This window comes from Lissotriton vulgaris, chromosome 3_1 (assembly GCF_964263255.1).
Source record: "Lissotriton vulgaris chromosome 3_1, aLisVul1.2, whole genome shotgun sequence".
Taxonomy (NCBI): Eukaryota; Metazoa; Chordata; class Amphibia; order Caudata; family Salamandridae; genus Lissotriton; species Lissotriton vulgaris.
The window spans coordinates 1,089,902,388-1,089,913,271 of NC_141689.1; the positions used below are offsets into that span (position 1 = coordinate 1,089,902,388).

The following is a 10,884-nucleotide window of genomic DNA, read 5'->3' on the forward strand; positions in this document are numbered from 1 at the left end:
ATTCTTTAAGTCTGTCTTCTCTACGGAGTGCTCTTTCAGCACGTTTATGTGATTCCTTACGCCAAAATTCTATGGCGTCTTTCTGAGATTGTCTGGCTTTCTTTTTCCGTAATGCTTCTTCTACCTTTATGATGCACTCGGCATCCCATGTTCCGTTAACTGGCCATCGGTATCTTTCCTCTAGGTGCTTGGTATAATCGGTCCATAACTCTAGATACAATATGGCGTCTATGCCATGTTTGTTATACATGAAATTACCTGGAGTGTCCCTAGGGGGGATTGGAATTTCTTCCTCTAACATCCCTTTCCTAGTTCCTATCTGCTTTAACTTGTTGAAAAACGGCATTGTGCCTACTTGATACTGAAATGCTCGATCCTTGATACTTAATTCTGAATGTAACTATTTATACAAAAAAACACAATAATGCACAAGGAAAACAATCACATTCATACCACGACATTAATCACAAAAACATTTAAAACATAGATGATTACCCCACTATACTAGATGTACTGCTAAACAGTACAGATACACTGTTGTAACAGTGCAAAAATTCAGAAATTCGGAATACTAGATATACTGCTAAACAGTACAGATACACTGCCTAAAAACAGTGCAGACCGGACTTGCGTACCCAAACCCGTCTAGATACGACCCAGCAATGGTACTCACCGGGAAGCACGGAAACAGAAGGCCTCGGAAAACTCGACTCGACTCGACTCGATACTTCGGAAAACCTCGGAAAACTTCGGGAATTTTCGGAAAACTTCGGAAACCTGGTGGGCCTCTTGACACCTCGGACCTTGCTTCTTTCGGCTAGGCTCTGGTCGGGATCCTCCGCACTCCTCACCGCCTCGTCTGGGCACTGATCGCAGTCTTCGTCACCTCCGTGGGTCAGAGGGAGATGCAGGAAATCCTGCCGGTACGCGTATGTTCCTTCTAACTGATGGCAGGGGACAGAGCTTGCAATGCGCCAACCGGCGCGTGAGGTGGGGGAGGGGTCCCTGTTCGGGCGCCAAAATGACGTAAATAATTAATTTACTCTCTTAATTTCTATGCAGGTAAGTACTTAATCAATAATAACTCAGATCGGATGAAAAAAGACAGAGTCCGTGGTGTGAGAGTTCTAAGGGGTTTTATTCCTTAAAAAGGAATGGTCATGGCCAAGATATCATGTTCTGACCACCACACAGGGTGTCAGAAGGGATAGAGCGCTCCCTTTTATTAACAGTACATAGCTTATATACTTATTTTGCATCATTGGAAACAGTATAGAAGGCGTAACAGCTGAGAGAAGACAAGATAACAGTATTACACGTGGTACATGTGCGTAATCAAGAGGCGTGAACTAGAGGTGTGTTCTGGAAACGTCACTGATAGGTGTCACAAAGGGGTGGCACTAACAGAAAATGTGGCAATGTCAGCAGAAATCGGAAGCTTGGATGCGTGCGCAGCTGGATGACGTGGAATTGGAGGGGTGCAGGGGACTTGACATTTACACTGACGGAAAGAGACAGAAGTCTGGCATGTCAGATCAACTTGTGCTTCTATCATATCTGATATCTGATGTTTAGGAACTAAGCTATCTGGGCAGAAAGGTCTCTAGAGCAGAAGCTATTCTATACTTGCTGTGAGTGCGTGTATAAGCGCCTGAGTGTCTGTATGAGAAGCGTGGGGGCATGGGGCCTTCCATGGAAGCATGGCAACAGAAGCTATGAATTACTTGCATAGAGACAGGTCGGCCCTTTAGCCCTGTAGCTGAGGAAAGATGTTTACTGAAGCTAGCAGGCTGGAATGTATTTTCGGGGAGGGAAACGAATAACTCGAAGGTTATAATCAATCTTGGCAGGCAGCAGGCTGAGCTGAGCACGGAGGGCCGCGCTAGAAGTAAGTCAGAGTTCACGGGTACGGGGGCTGCCTGGGCAGAGATTTCTCGGAGTCAGAAGCCAGAAAAGAGGCTCGGTAGCAGAGATTCAGGGCCTACTTCAGCCAGGGCTGAAAAAACGTAGGAGTATACTACAAAAAGACGTTGGCATAGCATACTTAGGAACGGACCATTCAACCCATTCATGGTGGGTCTGAAAGAGGACATGTTAACGGTGGACGCAAATGTATTTGCGTCTTCATAGCTGACACAGGAGGGAAGTTACATGCACTTTAACTCGTACATGGAGTCGGTGGGGTACTCGCTAGGGAACACAACTTGACCATAAAATTTATATTACCTCACGCCTCCGCATCCTTCAAAGGATGAAGAGCGGCTCCATCGTCTGGACCCAAAACGTGCACTTTCATTTTATATGGATCGCACACGCCAGTTCCGGGTGGATGACCAACTGTTTGTTGGCTACGTGGGTGCGAAGAAGGGACGGGCGGTCTGTAAACGAACCATCTCTCGATGGGTCGTCCTCTGCATCAAAGCGTGCTACTCTTTGGCTCGGAAGGAGCCTCCTTTTGGGCTGAGGGCCCATTCCACTCGGGCCACGGCGGCTACTACTGCCCTGGGCCGGGGAGTCCCCTTGCAGGACATTTGCCAAGCGGCTACGTGGGCCTCGCTGCACACCTTTGCGAGGCACTACTGCCTGGACAGTCAAGTCCGGAGGGATGGCTTCTTTGGCCGTTCTGTCCTCCAGGACTTTCTGGTGTAGTATTGTATTGGTTCGCAGACCCACCACCGGGGTTGGTATTGCTGGGGTATATATTCTAAGGTAAGGAATCTAACACTAACGTGTTTCTTTCAGATGAACAAGATACTTACCTTCGGTAACGATATATCTGTAAGAAACATTAGTTAGTGTTCGATTCCTTACCGAACCCACCCATCCTCCCCGTTCTGCGAACTGATGCCTAGGGTTAAGGACATCCCTTTCAGGGCCCTAGTTTTACATGGCACCAGTGTTGGTTCTCTCATGGCTCTGCGTCTCCTGGCGCGGAAAAGCTGTGTACAAAGAACTGACGTCAGCGCGCGGAGGCGGCGTCTATATACTCCAGCGACGTCATCACGGCGCACGACGCCGACAACGGACGCGGAGCCGCAGGGGACGCCTGCAGACGACGCCTACCGACGCGCAGGGGTACTGCTACGCAAAAGTTTCCGGATCCAGACTGACGCCTGGGGATATTCTAAGGTAAGGAATCTAACACTAACTAATGTTTCTTACAGATATATCGTTACCGAAGGTAAGTAACTTGTTCTTTGTTACCGAAGGTAAGTAACTCGTACTTCAAAGGCACACAAAACCCCAGCACATATATTTAACATGCACACATTGCACAGCACTATATCCTTCCTGTACTGTACCACTCAGCGTGCACACACACACAGCGCATACATTCAACATTCACGCACTGCACAGTGCTGCATTATCCCTGTATTGTACCCTTGCCAGGCACATATACACCCACAACAGATAGACCACTCATGCGGTGCCCAGCAGTGTACATCATGCTGATTTAGACCAAGGGGTAAGTTAAGCACACAGCAGCGGAGCTTTGAGTGAGTGAGCCTATAGGCCTCACTCCAGTGACGCAGGTTAAAAGTGCCTGTTCACTGCTACTAATCACAACACGTAATGCTTCTACCAGGGTGCTCGTGCTATTTAACTCCTGGTAAAAGTAGTAACCTTTCACCACTATGAGTCTAGCGCATTGAGTGCCCATCCCGGTCAAATAAAACTGTAATCCCTGTGATAACCCTATGTCATGGCTCGCACACATGATCCGTTTGTGCCTGTGACTGCAAAAATCAGCATTAGGGATCCACACATAAGTACAGTTGGTGCACGTACATTACCATGCTGATGACTTTTCTGTCCCAATAGCTCGTTTATGGAGTTGTGGTGCACATTTGGAAATAGATGTGTTACTATTGTAGCTGGCACCTTTTTGTGGCTGCATGACCTCAGCCTTGTGTACTGATGCAAATTATCCGGGTCTGTCTAATGTAAAGGGATGTTTCTTTTACCATGATGAATTTCCAGTAGGATCAAATATGCATCAGAAAATATGTTAATAAATGTAACTAACATCTCCTAACTTCACAGTACCCACTCGGTGAGGGAAACTGTTGACTTTTTTTTCTTCCTTCTTAAGGGCATGCCTTTCTCTGTGTATGGAAATGCAATGCTTCCTCCTGTAGCCCAAATGGCTGATGGTACTGGAGGCCCCATCTTCAATGGACCTCATGCTGCGGATCCATCCTGGAACTCACTAATCAAGATGGTTTCTAACTCCACAGAGAATAATGGCCCCCAGACAGTAAGTAGCATGCAAACCTTGAGGGAAAGTGTTGGCATCTACATCATTATGCAGATATGTTTTTATTTTGAGTGACAGGCCAGCATCTCTCAACTTAATGTGCACATCACCATTGTTCACAATAGATGTCATGAAGATGTTTAGATTTTCTATGATTCAATTTGGAAATTGCTGGTAAGGTGTTCAAATCAGATTTTTAATATTCTCGATTTCATTTATAAATAAATTGCATTTCCCTTGAAGTTTTAAATCCTTTTGGTAAACTCAAAAGGGTTGATTGGCTACTGGATACAAACAATGAGAAACCCAGGTGTATGTACAATTTTTATATATATGATTCTTTAAAGCAAGAAAACATACTGATGAGAGAAGCTTTCTGTCACAGGAATCATAGAAGAGAACAGATTTTATCCACTTGTTGCAATAATTTATTTGCTAATAAGTGACAAAAGAATAATTCTTGATTCAATAATGCTACCACCAATATTTTATCATTCACAAAGGATGGATTTTGTGATGTACATAAAATCTCAGTTCTTTGTCATGTGGAATGAAAACAGCCAACGCGCGTTTCGTCACCACCGTGACTTCCTCAAGGCTGTGGAGATAAGCATAAATACAATTGTATGCACACGTATGAAATATTATAAAACCACAGTATCTCTCCTTACATTGGAACAGAGAAATAGTGCGAATGAAGTAACCATCTCACGAGCAAAAGAAGATGAAAAAAGACACCACCCAGAGCTGAAGAAACACCCAATCTGAAGACACCCAACAGTGAGTGAAACATATCCGCACACAGCCACAAAACTGTGCAGCGTTGTTCGCCGTGATAAATATGATCGTATAGTAGATCTCTACATAGTAAGAACACGTGAAAAAAGAAAGCAAAGAAAACCCAAACCCGGTGTGTATCCAGAGAGGGTTCTAAGATAAGAATGAGGAACAATAACCTTAGATAGTGTTGACAGCGAGCCCATCAGAAAACTTGTCCCTGGCTCTGAAATCCCGAAATACGTAAAATCCTTGGTCCTCACTCAAAACTTTGTGGAGGCAGACTGTAATTATAAGACGGTATAGTCTGACAGTTAATAACCGTTATGGTTTGCACATGGGGAAAAAAACTTAATTTTCAAATCTTAGGTTATGTTCATATCTGAAAGGAGCTCACTTGTGATATGATATGAACATAACAAAAGATTTTAAAATTAAGGTTTTTTGTGGCTGTGTGCTGATGTGTTTCACTCACTGTTGGGTGTCTTCAGATTGGGTGTTTCTCTCTTTCTGGCCTTTTGCCACGCGCACTCCTTTCACTTCTGCTTTTCGCTGCTTTCGTGGCCAAGGAAGGGGTTCCAAAACACGTTTGTTTCAGAGCCACAGGCCTGCAGTAACAGTATCAGCGCAGCAGCGAACGTGGGACCCACCAAGAAGGGTCAAGGGACCAGCGAGCGGTTCAGTCCACCACCTCCCCTGCCGCCACTGCCTCTAAACCTTCCTAGTCCGATGTTTCAGGCTCACCAAATGCCAGTGGGCGGCAGGATTTGCCATCACCTCCCACACTGGTGAACCATCACTTCGGACAGGTGGGTTTTACATATCTTCCGATGGGGCTACTCCCTCCCCTTCGAGATTGCCCCTCCAGCCATGCCACCTCAGTACCACCGCATGTCGGGGGATCACTTGGTACTTCTCCAAGAGGAAGTTGCATCCCTCTTGGCCAGGGCATTCTGACGCCAGAAGTAGCTTGTGGTTCTTACTCCCGCTAATTCCTGGTTCCAAAGAAGGACAATGGCCTGCGTCCTATCCTAGACCTTCAGAACGTCATTCGCTACCTCCGGAAGAAGTTCAAGATGCTCACACTTTCTCAGGTCTCGTCTGCCCTAGACCCGCAAGACTGGATTGTAGCGTTGGACTTAATGGATGCTTTTTTTTTATATCCCAGTCCTGCCGGCCCACCGGCGTTACCTGTGGTTCGCGGTAGGCCACGAGCATTTTCAGGTCACTGTGCTCCCTTTCGGCCTTACCAGCGCCCCTTGGATGTTGACAAAAGTGATGGTGTTGGTCGCAGCTCATCTGCCCAGATCAGGGGTTTCAGTCTTCCCCTATCTCGAAGACTGGCTGTTGAAGGCGGACTCGCCCCAGGCAGTCATCTCCCACCTCCAGACTACCGCCGACCTTCTGCATTTGCTGGGGTTCTCCATTAACGTGCCAAAGTCACAACTGGTTCCCTCTCAGAAACTCCTCTTTATCGGAGCGGTTCTGGACACGACACAGTTTCGAGTTTATCCTCCCGAACAGCGAGTCTCGGACATTCGGGCTATGATTCCGATCTTTCGGCTCTTGTCCTGGGTTTCGAGGAGGATGACCTTGAGGCTGCTGCGCCTCATGGCCTCATGGCCTCCTGCATCCTGCTGACCAATCATGCCAGATGGCATATACAGGCTCTGCAGTGGGACCTGTAGTTCCAGTGGGCACAGCATCAAAGGGACCTGTCTAACCACGTCCAGATCTCAGAGGGCACTGCACAGCAGTTGCAGTGGTGGCTCACGAACCAACATTGGGTCAGCGGCAGATCCCTCTCCCTTCCCCAGCCGGAGCACACAGTGGTGACTGATGCGTCCCTCCTGGAATGGGGGGACCATATGAGAGAGGCGGAGATCAGAAGGCTCTGGTCTCCGGCGCAGCCCAGGTTCCATATCAACTTTCTGGAGCTCCGGGCGATCCTACTTATACTGAAGGCATTCCTTCCCTCTGTCAAGGGGAGGGTATTACAGGGGTTCACGGACAACACCACCGCCATGTGGTACTGCAACAAGCAAGGTGGGATGGGGTCTTGGACCCTATGTCAGGAGGCTCTGTGTCTCTGGGCATGGCTAGAATGTCAAGTCATTTCCTTGACGGTTCAACACTTGGCAGGTTCCTGGAACGCCAGGGAGGACAAACTCAGCTGCAGGTAACTGGCATCTTCACTCTGATGTGGCGCAAGGTCTCTTTTAACAGTGGGGAGAGCCTTGGTTAGATCTATTCGCCACCAAGGAGGACGCCCAGTGTTATCTCTTCTACACGTTGGAATTTCCAAGGCCGCACTCGCTCGACGACACTTTTCGTCACAAGTTGAGCTGCGGTCTATTGTCTGCCTTTCCGTCTATACCACTTCTACCCAGAGTACTGAAGAAGATCAGGCACTGGGTCCAAGTTATTCTTGTGGCCCCAGACTGGGCTCGAAGAGGATGCTATCCCGAGCTTCTCAGTAGGAGCATGGATCCCCCGATCTGACTGACTCTTCGGGAGGATATTCTGTCGCTACAGCAGGGAACGGTCCTCCACCGAACCTGTCCAGCCTCCACCAACATGCGTGGAGATTGAGCGGCGACAGTTGATTCCATTTGACTTGCCTCCTGAAGTCTGTGATATCATTCTGGCAGACAGTCGTCTCTCCACTAAATCGGATACGCCTGCAGGTGGAACACATTTTTGGCATGGTACACAGCAAAGGCAGTGGATCCCCTTTCTGCCCCTCTTTCACAAGTCCTGTTGTTCCTTCTTTCTCTGGCCCAGCAGGGCTCTGCTCTGGGCACTATTAATGGCTACCTTTCTGCGATTTCAGCCTTTCTCAGGGTCCCTGATCAGCCCTCTCTTTTCTAGTCCCCTGTTGTAAATAGATTCTCGAAGGCATTACACACCTTTTCCCTCCTAATCCGTTTGTTATGCAGTAGTGGGATTTGAATCTAGTTCTTATTTGAAGTGCGCTCCTTTTGAGCCACTTCATAACTGTCCTCTTTGTTTATTGACTATGAAGACTGCTTTCCTGGTTGCCATCACCTCCGATAGGCGCATGAGTGAGCTCCAGGTTCTTTCCTGTAAGCCTCCCTTTCTGTTGGTTCATCCGGATAAGGTTGTGCTTCGCGCTCGTCCTTCCTTCTTGCCAAAGGTTATCACTGCCTTCCACATCAGGCAAACTATCACCTTGCCCACTTTCTTTCCTCCTCCGCACCCTTCCAGAGAGGCTCCACCGTCTTGACCCAAAACGTGCGCTCTCATTCTACCTGCATCTCACACAACAGTTTCGGGTGGATGACGAGCTCTTTATTGGCTACGTAGGTGCCAAGAAAGGCCAGGCTGTTCACAACAGGACTATCTCCTGCTGGATCACCTTGTGTATCAAGGGCTGTTATTATCTGGCTGAAAAGGAACCTCCGGTGGGGTTGCGTGCCCATTCTACCAGGGCGACAGCAGCTACTACTGCATTGGGACGTGGTTTCCCCTGCAAGACATCTGTCAGGTAGCCACCTGGTCCTCCCTGCACACTTGTACTAAGCATTAGTTTCTTGCCAGTCAAGTCCAGAGAGACGGCTTCTTTGGCCTTTCTGTTCTCCGTGGCTTTCTGGTATGATCTTGGTTCGCAGACCCACCATCGGGGTTGGTATTGCTGGGTTATCTAATCTAAGGTAAGGAATCTATCACTAACTTGTTTCTTAAAGATGAACAAGTAACTTACTTTCGGTAACGATATATAAGTAAGAAACATTAGTTACCACCCATCCTCCCCGTACTGCGAACTGATCTCTAGGGTTAAGGTCATCCCTTTCAGGGCCCTAGTTTCAATGCACCAGTGGTCAGTATCTTGCATGGCTCTGCGTTCCTGACTCGGAAAGTCGTGTACGGAGCTGACGTCCGCGCACGTGGGCGCGTTTAAGTAGCTCCGATGTCATCTCGGCGACTACGACGCCAAAGACATACACGTAGTCGCACGACGACGCCTACCGATGCGCAGGGGTACTCCTGACACAAACTTTCTGGATCCAGTCTGACGCCTGTGGGTAGTTTTAAGTTAAGGAATCAATCACTAACTAATGTTTCGTACAGATATATCGTTACCGAAGGTAAGTAACTCGTTCATTATTACCAATTGATATTTGCAGATGCAGAGAACGTAAATCCTTACGCAGTGCCTAGATATTCTCAGGTAAAGTACTGATTGATTGATTAAAATAAAATGGAATTGGGACTGTGTGTATTCTGGTGACTAGTGATCATGCCATCCACATATCATTGGATGTTACAAATTACTGGATGGCAACATCCATATTTGTGAGTTCTACAGTATTTAAAATTGTTATATCCTGGAGGTATGTTTCATTGGCTGAAAATTCAGTGTAAATGGTGTAGTGTGCAGAAAATTCTTTGAAGACCTGTTTCTCCTATATTTATTTTAGGTGTCTTGATTGCGTAAGCTGCAAAGCTGTCACAAAGCACGTTTTTCGAATAATGGATCATTATGTGTTGCAAAACCAACAATGTTTTATATCCTAAAAATCTGCTTTTCTTTACCTAGGTATGGACGGGCACGTGGGCCCCTCATATGAACGGTGTTCACATGAACCAGCTTGGCTGACTGAGATAAAGTACTCTGGACATTCCTACCAGTCAGAAAAAAATCAAAGAGGCAAAAACGACCAGTTTGCTCCGAAAACATTCTACTGATGTGCTTGACTGAAGTGTGTAGGCTTTTTGCAGAAGAACTCGACTAACTGACCTTTTTTCTGTGAACATTGTCATCACCCAATCTCCACCAACTTACTTTCACTTTAGTTAGCCTTTCTTCCTTTGTCCTTTCTCCCTTTTCTCTTATTTTATTTTTAATATATTTTGGACATAACTTTCTGTTGAAGCTATTCCTTGGCTGGTTGGTTTTAGTACTGTAAGCTGCTTCTGAGCAAACACAGAAATTTAGCAAAATTATGTAACTTTGATCCTGAAGTTTTAGAATTGCAAATGTACAATTGTTTACATAACAGAAAATGGCTAAGCAGAGAATTTCAATATGTCAATATAGAGGCTCTACTTTATGTAGACTTAAATTAATGTGAGATATGTACCTTCATATTCAGAAATCTGGATGTTTCCTTCATACATTAAAATATTAATAAGCATATCTTTTGTGCTTGACGTTTTATTTTTTAACATATGAGAATTGGGTGTGACGAATGATTGACTTCTTTCCTGCTGTGCATTTTTTACCTTCATACAAATTTACAAGAATTTGTATTGTTTTTAGGTTAAGATTCTGCAGAGGAGCCCTTAGTTTTATCTAAATATGCATCACCAGATATTCAACAGAGTATTTAAAACCATTCCTTGTGTACCAAGCCTTTGTATACAATGCCCTTGAGCAGTAAACATAGTTTACCCCAAATCCCTAACACCGCATGCAATTACAATGCAGTCGTTACAACGACCATGTTACGAACCATGCCATTACTCTGCAAGTCAGAACAACTTGCTCTAGGAGTCAGAAGGTGTTGGATTTAAAATCCAACACCTTCCCTACTGTTGCACAGACTGGAGTTGGAATAGTAAATTATACTATTCCAACATCCAGCGCCCCCCCCAGAGCAAGTCGTTACGACTTGCAGAATAATGGCATGTGTTGGTACAATGCGGTCGTTGTAAGGACTGCTTTGTAATTGCATGTGGAAAAAAACATGCTTGGTAAGGTGGCCTATTCCCCTTGAACAGATTGCCTACTGTTTCAATACGAATAGTTCTCCAGTATTGGATCTTTAATAGATTTACATGCTTGAATCATCCCCCTGGTAGTGGGAGTCCCAGGATGTGCATAT

General features: G+C 46.1%; 1 protein-coding gene across 19 annotated transcripts in view; it reads left to right on the forward strand.

The window, feature by feature from the left end:
* Positions 1-10,196, forward strand: part of LOC147727467 (ankyrin repeat domain-containing protein 17-like) — a 1,323,072-nt gene extending 1,312,876 nt beyond the window's left edge. For all 19 annotated transcript variants that reach the window (XM_086961534.1, XM_086961542.1, XM_086961537.1 and 16 more), the window contains 2 exons: positions 4,094-4,258; positions 9,597-10,196. In XM_086961534.1, coding sequence (XP_086817660.1) covers positions 4,094-4,258; positions 9,597-9,656 — 225 coding nt within the window. In that variant the 3' untranslated portion in view covers positions 9,657-10,196. The remainder of the gene's footprint in view (positions 1-4,093; positions 4,259-9,596) is intronic.
* The last annotated feature ends 688 nt before the right edge of the window (positions 10,197-10,884 follow it).